This window comes from Prionailurus viverrinus, chromosome D2, assembly GCF_022837055.1.
Source record: "Prionailurus viverrinus isolate Anna chromosome D2, UM_Priviv_1.0, whole genome shotgun sequence".
Classification (NCBI taxonomy): domain Eukaryota; kingdom Metazoa; phylum Chordata; class Mammalia; order Carnivora; family Felidae; genus Prionailurus; species Prionailurus viverrinus.
Window position 1 is genome coordinate 76,274,921 of NC_062571.1, and position 22,397 is coordinate 76,297,317.

The window sequence follows — 22,397 nt, forward strand, 5'->3', positions numbered from 1 at the left end:
ATGTAAGGACTCTAACCATTACACTGGGTCCACCGAGACCACCTGAGATAATGTTCCCGCTGTTATCCTTAATTCCATCTGTAATGTTCGTTCCCCTTTGTGATATAGGCTAACATGTTCAGGTGACACTTTGGGGAGCATTATTCTGCCTACCACAGTCCCTGCCCTGTTCTGGGGGCTCCTACTCCTTAGGAGGAAAGGAGCCCCACATGGGCCGGAAAGTCTGCCCCCTTGGCCCGGGACAGCTCCCTGGGTGGTACCCCCTCCCTTCCTAACTCCAGCTTCAGCGACATGTTGCCCCAAACATGTCTCCCCCAAACCCTGCCCTTCTGAGTGCTGGTCCAAATGCTTGTTAAATAAAGCAGTGTGTCTCCACCTCAGCACTATTGACATTTTGGAGCAGATCGCTCCATTGTGGGGGGCTTCCTCACGCATTGTACAGTGCTCAACCACGTTCTTGGCCTCTGCCTACCTGATGCCAGTAGGTATCACAGCCCGCCCCGGCTGTGACGACCAAAAATATCTCTAGACATTGCCGGTTGTCCCCCAGAGGACAAAGTTGTCCCCCCGCGTCGAGCCACTGAAATAAAGCCTTTGATGTCTGTCTTCCTTGCTAGGTTGGAAGCCCCAAGATGGTGACACCCTGTGTCTCTTGTCCCAGCTCCTTCTAGTAGATGCTCAACGTATATTGGTTGAGTGAATGAATGAGTCTGGGTTAATGTTCCTAATGGTTCAGTTAATCTGTAAGAACTATGCACACACACACACACACACGTATATGCATGTAAAATAGGCTCCTGGTTTCCATACACTGGCCACCTGAGAATCACCTGGTTGGGGGTAGGGGGATGGGCCTTTCCAGAAGTCACATCCCTGGGTTCTGATCACAGAGAGTTGGGAGACAGCCTGATGCAGTATAGCCTGGTGATCTGTACTATCCAGAAGACTTCATCAGTTCTGCAGAAAAGTGGAACTACAATATGACCCAGTGATTCCACTCCTGGACATATACCCAAAAGAGTTAAAAGCAGGGACTCAGATATCCATAGCAGCACCGATCACAAAAGCCAAGTGGTGGGAACAACCCAAGTGTCCATCAGTAGATGAATGGTTGGTGGCGCCTGGGTGGCTCAGTCGGTTAAGCGTCTGACTTCAGCTCAGGTTGTGATCTCACAGTTCGTGGGTTTGAGCCCCATGTCAGGCTCTGTGCTGACAGCTCGGAGCCTGGAGTGTGCTTCGGATTCCGTGTCTCCTCTCTCTGCTCCTCCCCCACTCACGCTCTGTCTCTCTCTGTCTCTCAAAAATGTATGAATGTTAAAAAAAATTTTAAAAAATGGATGGAATGGATAAACCAAATGTGGTACCTACACACAATGGAATGTTATTTGGTCTTAAAAACTGAATGAAATCTGACACACGCTGCAACATGAACGAACCTCGTGTACGTTACACTAAGTGCAATGAGCCAGTCACAAGTGGACATACTGTGTGATTTCACTGGAGGAGTGAAATTCAGAGACAGAAAGTAGAATGGTGTCTGCCAGGGGCTGGGGGGAGGAGGGAGCTAGTGTTTAATAGGTCCCGAGTTCCAGTCTGGGGTGATGAAAGAGTTCTGGAGGTGGATGGTGGTGATGGCTGCATCACAATGTGAATGTATCCGTGCCATTGGACCGTATACCTAATCATGGGTGAGATGGCACATTTCATGTTGTGTATATTTTATCGTACACACACAAATGTGCTTTCTTCCAGCCAGATCTGGGAGCGAGTAGTGCAGGAATAGGAAAGGACAAGGACTTAGTTCTTGTTCTAATGGCCCCTTTTGACCTCCCAACCTGGTGGGGGCTGAGACGGGAGCATCTGACTTTGCTGAGGTCTCCAGAGGGCGGCCCTTTTCTAGGGGATGCACATTTTAATCCCTACAGAGGCCAAGCAGGCCACACGGCCTGTCCACGGGAGCAGCTGTTCCCTAGCTCTAACCCATTCTTGCCATGTGGGATGCTTCGTTATGGAGAGAAATCTGAAATCTGGATTTGCATGTGAAGTCTCCTCGTGGTTTGAAATCTTGACAACTGGTTCAGTGAACAGCAAACAAACAAGCCATGTGTGGGTCAAGCAGAACAAGTCTGCAGGTGTCTGGGGTGACGTCTTTTCCCAGAGCTTGCAAGCTTGGGCCCCGGCTAGAGGGATCCCCTTTCCTGCTCCTCTTACTCGATGCTGCATCACTTCTGTGGTCTGACCCCAGCAATTTTTTTTATCCCTGAGAATTTCCCTGGCTTTCAATGTACCCCAAAGGGAGGTTTACCTTTCAATGTACCCCAAAGGTGAGGGTGCCTGGGGTCCAGAGTCTACTCAAGTTGGGGCCTTGGCTCTGCTATTAATAAGCCAGTAAAGAAAGCCACTTGCTTCTTTCTTCCCCATGCCTCAGTTTCCTTATTTGTCAGGGGGGAACAGTAATAGTCCTGCCTTGTAGATTTAGAGTAAGGACTGCAGAGAGTCCAGGGAAGGGCCCCGGGGAAGGACTCTGCAGTGTGCGCACATGTGTGTTGACCCTGGTTAGAGGAAAGAGCAAGTGTGGAGTCAGATGGGTCGTCAGCCGGCGAGTTGCTCAACCTTGGATATTTGTTTCTTCATCTGTGACGTGGCTCACAGTGATCTCTTCCTCAACGAGACATTCTGAGGATTACACAAGATAATGTTCAAATGGTGCCTGGCCACAGCAAATGCCCAATGCACACTTGTTCTGTCCTGTAGAGTCTGAGGCCTTTGCCTTCTGCAGAGGCTTGAGAGGAAAAGAAGACAGGACAAGCAGAGAGCAGAGAAAGGACACCCCCACCATCAGCTCCCTCTCCTATTTCCCAGCCCCCAGGGTGGGGTCCTGGTCCCAGCCTCAGAAGCCAACCCACTTGCTAATGGGGAACCCGGCCTTAGCTTTCCAGGGCAGCAGGGTTGACAGTTGGGGATCCCCACTCCTTGAGACCAGCTCCCTGCCAGCCCTGGGGCACACACTGGGTCTGGGTGGGCACAAGCTAAGCCCTCCTGTATCCCTTGGTTTGCTGATTGGAGAGGGGGGCCCAGGCATGCTCTGGAAGGGTTAAAGGCCGGAGGTGCTGCACACCCAACCCAGAGCAAGGAGCAGGCCCAGGGTGCCGAGGCCCTACCCCAGATCCTGTGTCTCTAACTGGGCTCTAAAGTCCACAGGTGTTGGGGTGTTGACTACATGGAGGAGGGTGAGAGGCCCTCAATATCCTAAAATACGGAGGGACCTAAAGAGCTATGTGATCTTTAGTGAGTGGTATCTAAGGCCACTCTAGAGGTGGATGGTGGGTAATGGCATCTCAGTTCCTGGAAGGTCCTGGCCACTAGACACAGAGGGGCCTCCAGGTCTGAGGCTCAAATGCCGGTGGGCTCAGGAACACAGGCCAGAGTTGGTGCCTCCCCTTGCTGTTTGTACACCTGAGCGTTCGGACATCTGTCCACTGTCCCTTGGATAAGACTAGTGTGGTTGGTGGGAATGCCCTGAGTGTGTACCTTACTCAGCTCCACGTGTTTATTGCATGTTCATTACGTGTGCATGTTCATTGTGTGTGCAGATTCATTGCACGTGTGCTCATCATGCGTGCACGTCCATCACACGTGCGTATCCCTAGCATGTGCGTGTTCATCGCACATGTACACAGAGGAGGATGCGAGGCAGGATGGGGCCCTTCAGGAGTCCTTCCAGCCTTGAGTATACATCCTCTGAGACCCTGGGGTTTGTGGGGGAGGGAGAAGAAGGGGGTACACAAGACAAGTGGAAATTGAAGTCCTTGTTCCCAACATCTGGCCTCCAGTTGGGGAACGGGACTCTCCACAGGAAACAAGAGGACAAAAGGAGGCAGTGAGGCGGCTGCAGTCCACTCACTTGTGGATCCATTCCGCAAGGACTTCCCAAGCCCGAAGGCAATATTAAGTCCAGCCGGCCTGGCCCCTGCTGTGGGAAGGTTGGGGTCTAGTCTGACGCCAGAGACTGGGCACCCAGGGGGCCTGAAGAGCAGGGGGAGATGTGGAGAAAGAACAGGGCAACTGGTGTGGGTTCAGGCACGGATGACTGGAGGGGCTCATCTGCTCCTGCTGCTTGAGGAGCCCGGCCCAACTGTGTGGGGAGAACACACAGGCTTGATGCTGGCCAGGAGGGAGTGTGTGTGCCTGGGGGGTTTGGGGTGTGCCACTGACTTGACCTTGAGCCCCCTGACTGTCTCCCAGCCCCTGGAGCTGGTGGACAGGCTCGCCGGGATGGGAAACAGGCTCTGGAGCCTTCCACAAGACCAACATCAGCCCGACATCTTTTCCCTCCATTTCTGCAGGGGGTGGAGGAAAGCGCAAGGGGAAAAGCAAGAAGTGGAAGGAAATCCTGAAGTTTCCTCACATCAGCCAGTGTGAAGACCTCCGAAGGACCATAGGTAAGCTGCCCTGCCTGGAGGGGGCATGGGAAGGGGCTGGGAAGGGAGCAAGGAGCCCACTTACAACCAAACTATTTGGACAGTGAGTCAAATACGAAACAATTAGTGCAGCAAAGTGATTCCAGATAGGAGCTCCAGGCTGACATCCTTGCTAATTGACGTAAAGATGGAACTAACACTCATTGACTCTTTGGTGTGTGCTGGGCAGGATTATCTCCCAATTACCCTTGGAGGCAAGTACTGTTTTGTTTTGTTTTTTAAGTTTATATATTTATTTTGAGAGGGGGGATAGTGGGGAGAGAGAGAGAGAGAGAAAGGGAGAGAGAATTCCAAGCAGGCTCCGTGCTGTCAGCTTGGAGCCCAACACTGGGCTCAATCCCATGAACCATGAGATCGTGACATGAGCAAAATCAAGTTGGACACCCAACCAACTAAGGTACCCAGGCGCCCTGCAAGTACTGTTTTTTTTTTTTTTTTTACTCCATCTCTTGGGTGGGAAAACTGAGGTTCTGCAACCAGCCCAAAGTTGCACAGCTTGTAGGAGGGTGGTGGAGGTGGGCCAGGCCTGGCACTGAGCGCCCACATATAGCTTTCCACCCTTCTTTCCTGGAGACTGTGGGCTCTGCCCTCAGCAAGCAAAGCTTTGGGAATTGAGGGTGAGGCGAATGTCTAGGCTCCCTGTCCTCTTGCTGAGGATGTTGATGTGCTCACTGAGGGGCCGCCCTGTTCAGTGGTAACAGCCCAGAACTCTTTATCCGGCACCCACACAGCAAAGCACCTCGAACAGCAGAGGGACCTTGTTTAAGGGGCTGGCACAGCCAAACTCACCAACCAAATGAGGACACAGGGCTCCCACGGAGGGGGTGGGCATGGTGGGGCTCCTCCTTACTGGTGGGGGCCCTGGCCCTTCTCCCCCGTGTGCCCCATGTACACCAGCCCCTACTGCGTGAAGGCTTCTTATCTGCTCCTGTCTGTCGGAGCGCTTGTGGACTTGCTAACCACTGTTTATTAGACCGAGATCCATTGAATGCTGGATAGAGGATGGCCCTGTCACCCAGAACTCTGTGGGCCTTGCTGCTCTTGGGACTTCTGTCCAGGGCTGTGGGTGAACTGCCCAGTGCCCGCTATGAAATGTGAAGCCACTCAAAACCACTTAGCTTTTCCGAATGGCTTTTCCATGTGGCCTGGCCTCCACCAGTTCCCCAGGCTAGGCGGGACTTACATGGCCCCTCAGGGCTGCTCAGTCCTGGCCGCTTAGCCCACCCTCCAGATTCTTCTGCCTTGCTGTCACAGCAGATGACAACTGCTTGTTCTGTGTGCCCTGCATGCCCACCATGGAGGGAGGAGCTCACTTAATTAGTGTTTATGAAATGAAAGGAAGCCACCTGTACCCGATGAAGACAGATGTGAGCAGGTGAAGAAGGTGGGGTGCTAATGCATGGGAAGTGTCCTCAAGATCTACCTCAGATCAGACCCCCACGGTGTTCTTAGGGTGAGTGGAGCTGGCCTAAGGGATCAGGGTCTCTGGGTCCAGACAGACTTGGGTTCAAATCTCACCCTCTCTACTGGCCCCCTGACGAGTCACTTAATCTGACTGAGCCTCTGTTTCCTCGGGTGAAAGAAATGATCATGAACCCACTCAAGTGAGACCATGTGTAAAGGGCTTCACTGGAGCTATGCTCAGGAGCCCAGGACACCTCCCTTAGCACTTCAGCTTTCTTTCTGGGAGGCCCAGCAGCCATCACTCTGCTAGGTCCTTCCTGTGCTGGGGGTGCCACATTCACCCTTGATGTTCACCCTTTGGGGCACATGGGGCAGGGTGGGAGAGAAGATGGGCACATCTCCTGGGGCTGGGAGAGTTTTGCCAGTTAAACTCCAAGTGGCTTTCAGAGAGAAGACAGGAAGAGCTTATCTGGAGTTGGCCCATTATTTCCTGGGGCCATTTTGTTCTTCATGCTAATTTATGCTTGGAGAGAATAGGGCTAGGGGTGGAGACCTCAGTTGCCATGGTTGTCATACCCCCTTGGGGAGACAAGCCCTCTCCTGTCCAGGGTGAGCAAGTTCACCGGAGACCAGAATGTCTTTCCTGGGTGCTGAGCCCAGTTTTCCTCAGTGGGCCCAAGGAGGGTCTCCCACTCATGCTTACAGCCAAAGGACTGATGCAAGAGACCTTTCTGGGGTGTTGATTTAGAGGAGAGAGCTTGAATAGGAGGTAAGAACCCCTGCCCTCAAAGTGGAGAGCTGTGCAGAGAGGCGGGGTCATTGTGTGAGAGCCAGGCTTATTTGGGAGGGGCCTTACCTACAAAGCTTGTTCTTGGGAAGCCATTTGCTTCTCTGCTTTTGGGTAGACTGCCCACAGATGGTGGTACCAGGAATGCCCTGTGGGGCACAGTCAGGCCCCAAGACCACTTCCTCAGAGAATTTATTTATTTATTTATTTATTAAAAAATAATTTATTGTCAAGTTAGCTAACATACAGTGTATACAGGGTAGTCTTGGCTTCAGGAGTAGATTCCCATGATTCATCACTTACATACACCACCCAGTGCTCATCCTAACAAGTGCCCTCCTCGATGCCCATCTCCCATTTTCCCCGCCCCCCCCCCAACCCCCTGCCCCCATCAACCCTCAGTTTGTTCTCTGTATTTAAGAGTCTCTCATGGTTTGCCTCCCTCTCTGTTTGCCACTTATTTTTCCTTCCCTTCCCCTATGGTCTTCTGTTAAGTTTCTCAAATTCCACCTATGAGTGAAAACATATGATATCTGGCTTTTTCTGACTTATTTCACTCAGCATAATACCCTCCAGTTCCATCTATGTTGTTGCAAATGGCAAGAGTTCATTCTTTTTCATCACTGAGTAGTATTCCATTGTATATATATACCGTATCTTCTTTATCCATTCATCAGTTGATGGACATTTGGGCTCTTTCCATACTTTGGCTATCGTTGAAAGTGCTGGTATAAACACTTGGAAGCATGTGCCCCTTCGAATCAGCACTCCTGTATCCCTTGGATAAATTCCTAGTAGTGCTATTGCTGGGTCATAGGGTAGTTTTATTTTTAATTTTTTGAGGAACCTTCACACTGTTTTCCAGAGCAGCTGTACCAGTTTGCATTCCTACCAACAGTACAAGAGGGTTCCCGTTTCTCCACATCCTCGCCAATATCTGTTGTTTCCTGAGTCGTTCATTTTAGCCACTCTAAAGTGTGAGGTGGTATCTCATTGTGGTTTTGATTTGTATTTCCCTGATGAGGAGTGATGTTGAACGTCTTTTCATGTGTCGGTTGGCCATCTGGATGTCTTCTTCGGAAAAGTGTCTGTTCATGTCTTCCTCAGAGAATTTAAATTACCCCCCTGGCCAGGGTCTTTCAGAGCGCACTGTTCTCTTCTGTGGGGGTACCCTGCCTCAGCTGTGGTTTGCTGTCTGCTCACCCCAAGTGGGAAAGGCTCTTTGGGAAGGATCTTTTAAATTCTCTGCTGTGTACCTGGTGCCTGGAGGCTCACAGCAGACAGCTGGGTGGCTGAATGAGCAAAGGAAAGGATGAAGGGGCATAACAATCGACTTATACAGTGTTTCCAATAAATGGAAGAGCATTGAAAGCCGTGTAAAGGGCATTCCTGCCATGCAGGTTAAAGAAACCTGAGTAATCGCTATATTTGAGTCATGTGTTGCTTAAAAATATAAAACATATAAGTATAAAATACAGGACTTCTGGTTCCAGACACGATAGAAGAGATGTATTGTCCCTGGCCCTCCCACCAAGGACAGGCCAAAGCTCTGGACATTACGTACGAAACAAATCTAGGAAAATTCTGAAAAGTGGAGACAAGGCAGACTGGCTGGGGGCCCGGGAATGTGAAGAATGACCTGACAGTGAGCTCCTGGGTTCTTTTCTGCCTTCCTTATTCCCAGGCACCGGGTGCTGGAGACACTCACAGCCCAGAAATGCCAATGGGTGTAGACAAAAAAAAATCAACCTCCTCCCCCTCCAAAGAAACCCCAGCGTGTTCTTTTCTAGTCAGAAGCCTGGGAAAGGGGCTCTGAGCTGAACGGGCAGCAGTTGGTGTAGCTGTCTGCTAGAGCTGTCTCTCTTCTGCTGGTCCTCATCAGCAACATGGGTGCCTCAGTTTCCTTTTCTGCTCACTAAATCTGGTTCCAAAGACCCGGTGCACTCCTCTCGGATGCTGTTCTGATCCTTCGAGGTGAGCCAGTCCTGCCCTTCCCAGCCCCCTCCCCCATACCCCACACTGCATCCCTGCCCCCCATGAGCTTTCTAGCACCGCCCCAGAAACACCACAAATGTCCCTCACCTTCCAGTTGGCCAGACCTCAGTCTCACCTCTGGTCTGGGGGATCTGGGAGCATGGGATTGAGCTCTCAGATTTTCTGAGGACCCCACCCGCGGGCCCCCTCCCCATCTGTCCCTGTGTGTCCATAAACAGGCCTTCTGGCAGGGTCCACCCCCTGGGGGGGGGGGTGAGAGAAACGTGCGTGCTGGCGTGTGCAAATGGATTCTTCTGTTCTCCTGGAGGGCATTGAAAAGACTCAGTGTGTGAGAGAGCAGTGTGAAGAGAGGCCCGGGGAAAACAGGAAGGCCGCCATAAAGCTGCCACTCGGGGCGGTGGGTCCCTGTGCTCGGTCCTTCCCGAGTGTTCACCGTCTATCAGCCTGGTGTTGGCCCAGCCTCTGCTGGGGTCCTACTGGAAGGCTTTCTAAAGTACAAATCTAGTTTCTGTTCTGGACCAATATTCAAACCAAACAGTGGCAAAGGCCGCATTTATTTTTCTTGTGGACACACGTGCTCACTTCTGAAGCTCTTTGGGAGGATGCCCTGGGGTGGGCTTTGGGCCAAGTGACAGGGCTCCTCTGTGTCAAGAGGGCAGCATGAGGTGGTGTGGTGGGTGGGTGGGAGAGGCTTGGGAAGAGCCCTCGAGGCCCCAGGGGCGCTGCCCCCTCCAGATTGCCCAGAACAGAGGTCGGAGTAGGCCATGCCCTCACTTGCCCTTGGCACCACCCTGTACGAGCACAGTCTTCTCCCACAGCCAGGGTGACTTTGCAACCTGGAGGCTGCAGCCCATGAAACCTGTGGAAAGCACGTCAGCAGTTCTCCGTCCCTCCTGGAGTAGAAATCGAACTCCTTGTGAGCACTTTGGCCGTCGGGTGAAGCCTAGGGACCCCTTCTCAGAATAATGCTTTTCCTTACATAAAACAAAATACGTAGGGTTACAAAGGAAACCAGTTCTTTTCAGATTCAGTTATGAGATACTTTAAAAATTTATGATGTTGAAATATATGTGCTCCTTTGTTAACATTTTAGATAGTAGTGTCCAACTGGCTGGTCTAACAGCTGTAACTCTGGGTTTGTGATGAGCAGAAGTGATGTTTCCAGATGCTGCCACAGTGGTGTTATGAATGCATCTGCAGTATCTTGTTGTTGACGAATGCTTGGCACCACTAACGTCACTGTCGGTTGTTGTTGGCATTCGTGACTGAAGGAAGTGTTCATTTTCAGGTAAAGGCTGGTGAAAAGAGAGATGACATTTTTCTCCCTCCAAGTCCACGAACCCTCTCAATCTTACCCACGAACCTCTTGGCAATGCCCTTCCCAGCCTGCCCTGCATGGGCAGACCCTCACCTTCGTCTCGGGTCACCCCCTCCTGCCCCATTCACGAGCCGCATGGGTTACCTTTCTGTTCTCCAATTACGCCAGGTATGTTTCCAGCCTGGAGCCTTTGCACCTGCTGTTCCCTCCACCTGGAATGTTCTTCCTACGTTTTGCCAGGTAGTTGTTAGGTCTCAGCTCAGATAGAAGCCTTCCCAACCAGCTTCTCCCTCTACTTGCTGCCTCTCACATGGTGCAAAAAAATTTTTTATGTTTACATTTGTTTGTTTGTTTATTTATTTATTGAGAGAGAGAGAGAGAGAGAGTGGGGGAGGGGCAGAGAGAGTGAGGACAAAGAATCCAAAGTGGGCTCTGTGCTGACAGCAGACAGCCCAATGAGGGGCTAGAACTCACAAACCATGAGATCATGACCTGAGCCAAAGTCGGATGCCTAACCCACTGAGCCACAATTTCCTAATGTTCTTTGCCCGTAACTGCATCTGAAATCATCTTTTGTTCAGCTGTTGATTTGTGTATTCTCTGTCTCCCCAACTGGACTGGATGTTCCACAACAGTAGTGACTGTGTCTTGTCTGGTTCACCACTAGAACAGTGCCCGGCACATAGTAGGGCCCCACCAAATATTGGGTGAATCAAGGAGTGAGTGAGGTGTGCAGTGTTGGAAGTTGGGGCTCTTTTAAAAATCATGTGACCTGTTCTTGCTGTACCCAAATTTCATCTTAGCCAGTCTCCTCCACTTAAAGTACTAGAAGCTTGGACTTGGGAAGCATCTAGTCTATGGCACCCTTTCCCCAACCCTTGCTGTGTGCATGAAGAAGCTTCATACACTTACAAGATGGGGCCATGGTCTCACATCTGCTAGATGGGGGAGTCCAGCCAGGCTCCTATTCCTTGAGGCTGCAGTTTGACCAATTCTCCCAGGGATGTGAGGTTTTCATAGAGTGCCCGACTCAAGGAACTGAAAGTATCTTCTCCAACCACACATTTCGGACCTAAGTATACAGGCTCCAAGAGTAGAAGTGACCTGCCAGGAGGGTCCGGGCCCCAGGCCCTGAGCTACAGCTTTCCACTCCCCAACATCAGATTGACTCATAAACATCTTGGGCATCAGGCCACAGCCAGTATTCAAAGCAGAGTTGGTCTTTTTCTGTCTTTATTTTATTTCATAAGAATGGATCGTGTGTTCATTTGCTTATTCAAAAAGTACTTATTGAGCAACTTATTATTTTTTAAGTGTTTATTTATTTTGAGAGGGGGGAGGGGCAGAGAGAGAGGGAGAGAGGGAGAATCCCAAGCAGACTCCATGCCGTCAGCATGGAGCCAGATGCGGGGCTTGATCCCACAAACCATGAGATCATGACTTGAGCTGAAAATCAAGAGGCGGATGCTTACCCAACTGAGGCACCCAGGCACCCTATTGAGCACTTATTATGCACCACCCACTGGGGAGGTAGACCTGGTTCTTGCCATCTTGGAACTCATTCACAGCTTTGCCCAGGAGACTGGGAAATAAGGAGGTGATAACAAATCAAGAGAGTTGCATGATGGAGATACCAGATGCTGAGCTAGAGAACAATACTGAGGTCTCCACCCATGAGGAACATTCCTGGAGGACGTGGCCTCACTCTGAGCCTCCCAGGGCATCTCTTTGTGTGAGATCTCTGAAGGTATGGACCATGTCATTTCTATCACGGAGGTCTCCATGACTGGCACAGTGAATGGATGGGTGGGTGGGTGGGCGGATGGATAAAGTGGATGAATGGACATTGCCTCCCTACCCAGCCTGAAACCAGACCTGTGATTGTCAGCAATGAGTAGACATTCCTTGCCACATGTATCTGTTTCCAGTGTGAGCCCAGACGTGAGTAACTGATTTCAGACAGCCCTGGTGGAGGGTGGGCAGACCGCAAGAGAGGGAAGCGGTTCTCTAATGTCTGTTCAAAGCACCATCGAATAATGACATTATTAGTTAATAAACTAATTGTTCCCATAAGACAATTAGAGAACCCAAATCAAAGACGTTCTCAGAATGCCCAAAACTGAGAAGGTTGGACGTCATCATGAAGATAAAAGATTGTTGAGGTCTGTAAATATTCCTCAGTGACGCAGAAAGTTCTGTTGGGCAAAAGTGTGGCATTTTTATTTATTTAGTTCAGGCTCATTGCGTACTTTATTCTTTCATTAAAAAAAAAAAAGTATGAGGGGCTTGAGTGAAAGAGTTGATTATTCCTCTATTTGGCAGTATTTCTGGAGGAACTGTCCAAAAGCCATATAATAAATCAAGTCCCCCTCCCCACCCCCTGGCGGGACTGACGTTCACGAGGAGGCCATTCACAGAAAGTAACTGCTGTGATGCCCTGTGCACTCACAGATGGATGGGGGACATTTCGTTTGCCTTGTGGGAGAGCTTCTTGCCAAAGCCTTAACTCTCCAGGAGCAGAAGCTCTAGATTATCGGGGATGCCTAGAAGAAAATATAGATTCTTAACTTAAAAAACAAAACAAAACAACCCCAAACACTGTAATAGTGTGAAAATTGCCTTGGACTGCCTAGTGCTTGATTATTCACCCAACAATGCTCATGCTTTTTACACAAGAAGTCAGCCTACAACTATTTGTGGAGCCCCTGATGTGTGCCAGGCATTGTTGAGGCCCAAGAGCTGTAGCACTGGCCACAGAAGCTGTGCAGTCCTGTGGAGGGACCTCCAGCATTGGCACTATGGTCAATGGTGCCCCCAGCCATGTGACATTAAGCAACTTGCTTAATTTCTCTGGGCTGCAGTTTCACTGCCTGTAAAATGGAAACACTGATGCCACAGCAGGAGAACTGTTATTAGGGCCAGCAGAGTGCCCGGCACATGCCTTCATTGTCATTGTCCTTGTCATCCTCATCCTCCTCATCATGGTGCTAGTGGTGGGAGGGCAAAGGTGAGGACCCTTTGGGAGGGCTTTGGAGAGGCTGAATTGGCTACAAATGATGAATGGGGCTCTTTTTGTGCTGACATCACATGGGTCCAGTCCCCAGGGACACCTGCCTTGGGGTCATCGGTGAATCCTACCTTTCCTTGAGCCCCCACCTCCAGACCCCTTCTCCTGGAGGTTCACCCTGATTCCTGCAGTCCTCAGCCTTCTTTCCTTCCCTTTGCCCCACCGCACACCTTGGGAAGCCCATAGTGTCACACACTCTGCCCTGACCCCTAGCCTGGTGGATCTCTTTGAAAGGACGTGTGGATGTTCTGAAAGGTGGCACCCCATAGTCCTAACAGTGGTTGCCCCAGGGGAGGCATGGAAGTCAGAGGGGACATCAGCTTTATCTATAAGGTGACTTTTTTAAAAAAGGAGAATGCGGGGCGTCTGGGTGGCGCAGTCGGTTAAGCGTCCGACTTCAGCCAGGTCACGATCTCGCAGTCCGTGAGTTCGAGCCCCGCGTCAGGCTCTGGGCTGATGGCTCAGAGCCTGGAGCCTGTTTCCGATTCTGTGTCTCCCTCTCTCTCTGCCCCTCCCCCGTTCATGCTCTGTCTCTCTCTGTCCTAAAAAAAAAATAAATAAATGTTGGAAAAAAAAATACAAAAGGAGAATGCATTGGCATGTTATTTGGGTACTTAAAAGTTGAAAGAGGGGCTCCTGGGTGGCTCAGTCAGTGAAGCATCCAATTCTTGATTGCGGCTCAAGTCACGATCTCATGGTTTGTGGGATCGAGCCCCACATTGGACTCTGCGCTGACAGTGCAGAGCCTGCTTGGGATTCTCTCTCTCCCTCTCTTTCTGCCCCTCTCCCGCTCATGCTCTCTCTCTCTTTCTCCGTCTCAAAAAACAAACAACCAAAGTTGAGTGAGTAAAGACTGAGTCCCCCACCTGATTCCACGGCGGGGCAGAATCTTCTTTCCTTGTTGACTTCGTGTCCCCTAATGAGTCTGTGGGCTCCGAGAGGATGGTCAGAGCCTCATCCCCTTTGATCTGCAGGACCGTGGCTGAGGGGCACCTGCTCCATTCTGCTTGGATGCTGGCAGGCAGAAACCATCCTGTAGCCTTCAGCAGGTGGGGTTGTAGGGCCTCTGTCTGGTGAGGGAAGCCCAGGCCCCCATCAGCCCAGTCTGACCCTGGACACTATCCCTAGAGACTGGGCTGCTCAGCTCTGCTTTCTGACCAGCAGTGGCCCCTTAATCCAGCCCCCAGTGGTCTGCCCGCACACTGTTGGTGCTCACTGAGTGTTCTCTTTCTTCCTCTTCCTGTGTGGAATGGGACGCCTTGGGTCCTCCCCCAGGGATGCAACAGGGACTGGTCCTTACTGCGAACAGCCTCCCCTTCTGTGCACCCTTCCTCAGGGGCCATTGGCTCCCCCTCCCCGCCCCAGCATCGCGAGGCACACTTAAGGGTCTGGAAAGGAATCCGGGCTCCTGGGACAGGTCCCACCCCACCTGAGGGCCTGCGTGACCCAGTCCCCGTCCGTCCTCCTGGCACGTGAGCTCTTGATTTCATCGTCAGGGAGACCAAGTCTTTCTGCGGACGTCATTCCTGTCCTTGGGGCGATAAGGGCGCGTCACGTCTGTCATTCTGCCACTTACCATGCTCTGATAAGGCACAGCATCTGCTCGTCCTTGGAGGGCAAGATAAATTTAGATGTGGTGGATTTAGAACATCAGGTGACCTGTTTGCAGCTGTAGCTCTCAGGAGGGACAGGGCAGCCTGGCTTATCTGCCCGGTTTTCCGGGTATTAGCCTCACCTCTCCATCAAGACCAACAGCCTCTTGAAGGCAAAGGGGTTGGGTTCCCGGTGTCCAGAGAAAGCTTGGGTGCATGTGAGATGCTCAGTGATCCTAGTTGGTGGGTTTCGAGTTTGGAGGTTCTTAGAATAGGGTATTGACCAAGATTTTACAGATGATCTGGAATTGTTTTCAAAGGCTGCTCTGCAGGGAGGGGGTATGGTCCAGAGCAGGCTTCTAACTGATCAGGGTTTCTTTTTACCTTTTATGTTTGTACCTCTTTGTAAGATTTTATTCCCAAGGTTAAAACCATGTTTAAAACCCACTGCTGTAGGCCAGGTCTCCCATTTTCCATGTAGATAAACCGAGTCCCAGGGTAAGAAGTGACTTGCAATGTTCTCTCCGTGACTTGACTCCATGGTACGCTTTCCTTTGCTGTCTTGGTTTACTTTCGCTGCCATAACAAAGCGTCACAGACTGGGTGGTTTAAACAACAGATTTACTGTCTCACAGTTCTGGAGGCTGGAAGTTTGGGATCAAGCCTTTCCCCTAGCTTCTGGTGGTTCCTGGCAATCTTTGGCTTTGCTCTGTTTGTAGAAGCATCACTTTGATCTCTGCCTTCACCCTCACCTGTCCTTTTCTGTATGTGTGTTTGTGTGTTCACGTTTCCCCTTTTTATAAGGACTCTGGTCATACTGGATTAGGGTCTACCCTAATGATCTCATTTTAACTCTATTACCTCTGTAAAGACCCTATTTCCAAATAAGGTCACATTCTGGAATACTAGAAGTTAGGACTCTAATCTGTCTTTTCTTTTCTAGGGTATTCTAATACCCACATTCTTACCTGGTCTTTGGAAGTCAAGTTCAAGGGACCAGAGGCTCCCAGTTCCCACCAGGTCTGAGCATAGATCCCCCCACTCCCTGCTGACCCTGGCTCAGGGTTAACTCTGGCAGGCCCAGGCTGACTGCTTCCCCACAGGCCACAGGACCATCTAGAGAGGATTAATAGCTTTCTGAACCATGCTGCACGCTACGTTTTTATTCCGTCTTTATCATTGTTGTCTTTGTTCAAGTCATTGTAATTGGTAAATTACTTTGCTTAAACACATACAGAAAATTGTAAGGAAAGGTCACCCATAACTTTAGCACTCAGCTAGTCATAGTCAACACTTTTCATGTAATTCCTTCTAGCATTTTCCCCCATGCACATACTTACCTTTTCTTTCTTACTTTTTTCTTAATATAATTTCAAAAATATTTCTCATGTCATGAACATTCTCCATACATGTGATTTTTGTTTTTCCATTTGATGCATATTTATTGAGTGTCAGGCACTTGGGATACATCAGTGAAGAAAACACAGAAATTTCTATTCTCATGGGCTGCCCTTCTCCAGGGGAGTGGGCATACAAATGGGCAATGGGGAACTGGCCTAATGCCTTCTACCTAGCATTGGTCCAGGTCTGCAGTCTGTCCTTACCTGTGGCTTATGTATTTTTTGTGGGCGTATTCTTCCTTTAAACTATCTTGAAAATAAGCCCTTGCCCATAAGTATAGCATAAACTTGATTTTTGAAGGCTTCATATTGATTATGCATACACATATATATACATATACGTATCTATATATACATACATATATATGTATGTATATACACACATATGTATGTATATATATACATGTATATACATGCATATGTATGTATATATACATATATACACATACATATGTATGTATATATACATACATATATGTATATATATACATACATACATATATACACGTATATATACATATATGTATATATACACATATATATGTGTATGTATACACACATACACACACACACACACACACAGTGAGAACTATTTGTTTCTCTTTTCCAGTGGTTTTTACCATTACAGTTAGTATTCAGATTAACACCTTTGTACCTCATTGTGGCATTTTGATCTCTGGCTCAGAGGCCAGAAAGCCCATACTGTCTTTTTGAAGGCCAGACACATTAGCTAAACTCAAGCAGTGAGTGTAGTGGCCTCTCCACCTCCTTTGCTTCCTCTGGAATGTTCCATTTCCAGCCTGTGCTTGCATCTGCAGACGCCATTAACCTGAACCGTGTCTCTCTGACAGACAAAGCAAACCAGGTTTGGTGAGCGCCCTGGGCCCTGCTTGCCAGCCCCAAGTCACGCCAGTCGCAGGCATGAGAAGGGCTTTTCTGTCTGTTTTAAGGCTCGTCGCCGAAAGTGGGAAAAACAAGCTAGTTTATGCAGCAACAGGGACCTCAACCCAGCACAAGAGGCCAGCTGACCCGCAGCAGCCTGAGCATGACAGCGTTCTGCCCCATAAAGAGACACTAGGACAACACTTTTAATGGTCTCTGCCCAGACTCTATGAATTTATTTCCCGGGCTCCGTCTGCTCAGCAGCCCCTTGGCAACATCTCTCGCGGCATCTGCCTCAGCGCATTAAACACCCCTTGTTCCGAGTACCTCGGAGCTAGCACCCAAGAGAGTGAGAAGAAAAAATGTGGGTGGAAGGAGATTTGGGGCCAATATAAACGTTTACATTAAAAAAAAAATCACCAAAGAACAACAACAAAAAGTTTATCCCCTAAAGAGCGCCTGTGGGCACGGGTTCCTGACTCCCTTCGCAGCTAGTGTCAGAAAGGAAAATGCAAACTCGAGAAACATTCTGAGTGCTGGTGTTTGTTTTTTTCTGTTTCATGGTTGTGCTGTCCTTGTATCATCTTTAAAAATTATTTTTAGAATTATCTTTTAGTTCGTTGTCTCTTTACAAAAATAAAATCCATCCATTGATGACATTTCCAAAATATAATCTAAAGAGAGGAAAATTTAAATGGCCAGTGAGATACCCAACTACGAACATTTTGGTCTGTGGCCCCGTCATAGTTCTGCTTATGGCAAGAGAATTGTATCCTCTGTCATTTGTTTCCCTGCCCAGAAATCAGATACTGTTTTATTTTGTTTTGTTTTGTTTTGTTTTGTTTATTTTATTTTTTAAATGTTCATTTTTTTTTTTTTTAATTTTTTTTTTTCAACGTTTATTTATTTTTGGGACAGAGAGAGACAGAGCATGAACGGGGGAGGGTCAGAGAGAGAGGGAGACACAGAATCGGAAACAGGCTCCAGGCTCTGGGCCATCAGCCCAGAGCCCGACGCGGGGCTCGAACTCATGGACCGCGAGATTGTGACCTGGCTGAAGTCGGACGCTTAACCGACTGCACCACCAAGGCGCCCCTTAAATGTTCATTTTTGAGAGAGACAGAGAAAGAGAGCGCAAGTGGGGCAGAGCAGAGAGAGAGAGGACAGAGGATCTGAAGCAGGCTCCGTGCTGACAGCAGTAAGCCCGATGTGGGGCTTGAACTCATGAACTGCAAGGTCATGACCTGCGCCAAAGTCAGATGCTCAACCAACTGAGCCACCCAGGTGTCCCCAGATATCGTTTTAAATGGAAACATATGGCTGTAGAGTCCCTGCTAGACTGGGAGCGAGAAGACTGAGACTCTCATGCCTCCCCCTTGATTCCATGGCCTTGGGAAAGTCCCTTAACCTCGATTTGCTCATCTTTGAAATGGGGACCCAGCAGTCCTTACCTTAGTGGATGATCAGGTGGCCACAGGAGTTCCTGGTAGGAAACGCTTTGTAAAGTGCTCTGCAGTTTGTTGCTGGCCGTTTTCAGTGTGGTCGTGTGATCCTTGGTTAGGACAAGCGGCTGACGTAATTTTCCTGTAGCCCTGATGAACTGCGCGCGACCCTTTCTTCTAAAGCTGCCTCTGTGTTCGATCTTGGTGCAAATCACCACCCTAACCCATGCTGCCCAGAGACCCGGGGGCCTCCCTCTCCCTCTGCCCTGCCTACCCTCCCCTGCCCAGCACACATGGCCGATCCAAGTCCGGGCCCCTCTGCATCCCAGTATCTCTGGAGTCGGGCCTCTCTCCCCACCCCCACTGTTTCCCTCACCCTGGCCACCTCCCTCTCCTGCCTCAACTCCTTTGTCTCCCCCTACCCTGACTCCATCCAGGCTTACCTGTGTCCAGCCACGCTCCACACAGCAGCCAGGAAGCTCCTTCTAAAATGTCCATCTCATCATGCCACCACCTGCTACGATAGGCCAAGGGTCTTATCAGAGCTGACCAGGCCCTGCCTCACCTGTCCTCGCTTACCACTCCAACTCTGCACCCCCCACCCTGCCCCCGACTCAGCCGCTCCTTCACGTTTCCTCTCTTCTCCATGCCTTCACCAGACACACTTCCCTAATTCTGCCTGGGAATCGACTCAACCCTGGGCCTCTCTACCTTGCAGGTCACTTCCCCCTGGAAGCCTTCACTGGTGACCCCACCAGGCCTGGGTTTTGTCCTTATCCTTGCCACAGTCTGATGACTGACCTCCGTCCTCCACTTGACCACAGGGCTCCATGAGGGTGGAGCCTGGATCTGCCTGGTGCTGTTTCCCAGCCCTCAACACAGGTGTTTCCTCTTCACCAGGCTCTTTTAGAATCTTGATTTTCTTTCTTTCTTGTGTTATTTTTTTAAAAATGTTTATGTACTTTTGAGAGAGACAGAGACAGAGCATGAGTGGGGGCGGGGGGGGGGGGCACAGAGAGAGAGGGAGGCACAGAATCCAAAGCAGGGTCCAGGCTCTGAGCAGTCAGCACAGAGCCCCACATGGGGCCCGAACTCATGAGCCATGAGATCACTACCTGAGTCAAAGTCGGATGCTCAACTGACTGAGCCACCCAGGTGCCCTTTGATTTTCTTTTTTTGCTCAGATATTTTTGTTCTCCCCTGGGGATGGAAAACAAAAATCTTAGTCTTCCCAAATCCTGGAATGATTGCTGATGGGTCTTTTTTTTCTCTCTGAGTCCTTTTAAAAGACCCTGCTTTTCTCTCCCCTTCTGGGCCCCGGCTGGCCTGAGGGGGGAGGCATAGGAGAGTTGAGAGAGGGGTGCATGCTTCCAGCTGTCATGCTGGCCCCTTCTGGCTGTCAGAGCCTGATTGGCCAGGCAGAGGTGGACACAAAAATGGATGCTGCTCCGGGACTTTGGCTGAGCCCAGCTTGGAGCAGAGTAGAGCACAGACAATGGCTTTGCCCAGAGACTCCAACATCAGGCTTCGGTGTCGGCCTGGGAGCGCCCAGCCGCTGTTGGCACCGGGCTTATGTCTCAGGGACAAAGCTCCTGAAGGGCTAACCCAGCTCAGTCAAGTCTGGGGGGAGACAACAGTGAGGGGCATGAGCTCTGGTGTCAGAGGGACCTGGGTTTGGCGAGGCTCGATTCTTTACTGACTGTGACTTTGGACAAGTGATTTGCCTTCTCTAATCCTCAGTCTCCCTACCTGCAAAATGGGAATAGGAGGGTCGCAAGGAGCAAATGAAGAAACGCACCGGGAGGGCTCTGCAGAGGGTCTGGCACGCAGCAGGCACGCAGACACCGAAGCTGCCCTGTCACTGCTATCCACCGCCATCATGTCGGCAACAGTCCTGCTCGGTTCGAAGCTTTGTTTCCTGGTTCCCCTGTGGGTGGTGGTTGCCAGGTCCTGCTGGGCTTAAGTTTATCTGTTCATTCATTCGTTCATTCATTCTGTTATGCCCTTGCTCTGTGCCAGGGATCTGGGGAGCTGCCAGGTGGTGGAGAGCTGCTTTTGGGAGTGGCTCCTGGCACCACGGGCTGGGCCACCTTTATTGCCTTTATGTAACCTGAATATCACCGCTTTCCCCTTAGCCTACTTCCATCCCTCAAAGCTCTGTTTACTGACTCTCTGCAGACCTTAGAGGTTCGGGGTGGTACCCCGCCCCCTGAACGAAGGCCACCTTACCCATCCCTCCGCATCCGGGCAGGAGGGGCCTCAATCAACTCAGACACATGGGGTGATAGCCAGTTCCAGCCATGAACCCCTGTTCAGCTTTTACTCTGGGCAGGGCCCTGCTGAGGGTCCCGAGGGGGGAGGTAAGGAGGTGTCCCTAGTTGGGAAGACAGGGCAGAAAGCACACACGTGATGCTGGTTAACAGCCGTGTGAAAGTGGGCAGCTGTCAGATGTTGGTCTTCAGTACCAAGTGCATGGAGGTGGGCCGGGACGGGAAACAGACATCTCTGCAGGATGGGAAGGTGGTAGAAAAGGAAGACTTTTGGAGTCAGCAGGCGCAGCATCGTACAGCCGGCAAGCATTTCCTTTCCTAGGCACTTACTGCGGCCAAGAATTGGGCTATTTGCTTTACAGACACACACTCATTGAATCGTTATGAAACCCCATGGGCCAGGCGCCATTTCCCCCACCCTCTATTTTATGAATAAAGATGCAGAGACTCAGAGAGATTTGTAAACTGCTCAGAGTTACAGAGATTTGGAAGAAGCAGAGCCCAGATTCAAACCTGGGCCTGAGTCAAGCCTATGCTGGCCGTGGATCCCCACCATGTTGGCCACGCTTTCCCCATGACAGTAGGGCACCATGGGGCACCTTTGGGGAGTGATGTATGCACTGCTTCGACGGGCTTAGTGCAGACAAGTCATGAGGGAAAAGGTCCAAGGGAGGCTGCGTCAGGCCCGAGACACCATCTGTGCCTCTGGCCTGAAAGGTTAGGTCTTTGTCCTACAGGTAGTAGGGAGCCACTAAATGTTCCTGTGAGAGCCCCTGCAACAGTCTGCAGGGTGAGAACAGAGAACGAAGGGGAGCCATGGACAGAGTAAGCAGGGCTTTCAGAGTGATATGAGATCCATTCACTTCTCCAGATATTTATCATTTACTTACTGTGTGCCAGGGAGAAATGAGACAGCGCTTCTCAAGTGGCCAGCCAGGACCTGAGATGTAGCATAAATGGCCTCCATTCCTGGGGACGCTCTTCCATAGCTCAGGTAACACCATGGGAGGCAGGAGCCGCTGGGGCTTTGGTCCCCTGTGGTGTCAGGCTGGGAGCAGTTTTCTCTGTGACGCTGGGTCACAGGATGCCTTTCACACCACCCATGAGGTCTCTGCTTTGGCAGCTGTTTCTGCTGTCCACCTGTCTCTTCCTCCCTCTTCTCAGAGGTGGTTCCTCGCTCCCCTGCTGTCGGTTCCCCCTGCCGCCCCCCCTCCACAGGGCCTTTCGGGAGGCAGCAGATGGGCATGAATGTGACACTGGCTGTCTCTGAGAGACCACCTCGGGGCCACCAGGTGGGGCTTGCAGGGCACGTGCTAGCCGGGGGTCAGGATGTGGGTGTGGGTGCAGAGGGGGCTGTCCACCCCGACAGCCTCCTGGCTGCCTCCTTGGGCCAGCCGGCCATGAGACGTATTCTGTTAGGGCTTCTGCTCCCCTCCATTCCCATCTGACTTTAACATGGAAGGAATAGTTCTCAGCCACGCTTACCTGCTGCTGGGTTAACTTCTCACCCATTCCCACCCTGCACCCTTCCTAGATTTCCATGTCCCACAGTGGCTTTACCAGCCTCACCAGGTAGAAACCTCAGAGTTCCTGTCCCCACTCAGTTAGGTCAGCCCCCTCTTCTCCATCCTACTGCCCTGACACTCCTCACCCTGCTGGGACTGATGCAGTAGCCTCTCCATTGGTCCACTATTAATGGCTCGTTTCTTTTCCTAATTGCCCATCCAATCTGAACTTGTTTGCTGACTTTAGCACTTAG

The 22,397-nt window shown here is 50.6% G+C and overlaps 1 protein-coding gene across 1 annotated transcript in view; it reads left to right on the forward strand.

Moving 5' to 3' along the window:
- Nucleotides 1-22,397, forward strand: part of GRK5 (G protein-coupled receptor kinase 5) — a 217,268-nt gene that overhangs the window by 93,647 nt on the left and 101,224 nt on the right. The window contains exon 2 of the mRNA XM_047824946.1: nt 4,347-4,442. Within this exon, the coding sequence (XP_047680902.1) occupies nt 4,347-4,442 (96 nt within the window). The remainder of the gene's footprint in view (nt 1-4,346; nt 4,443-22,397) is intronic.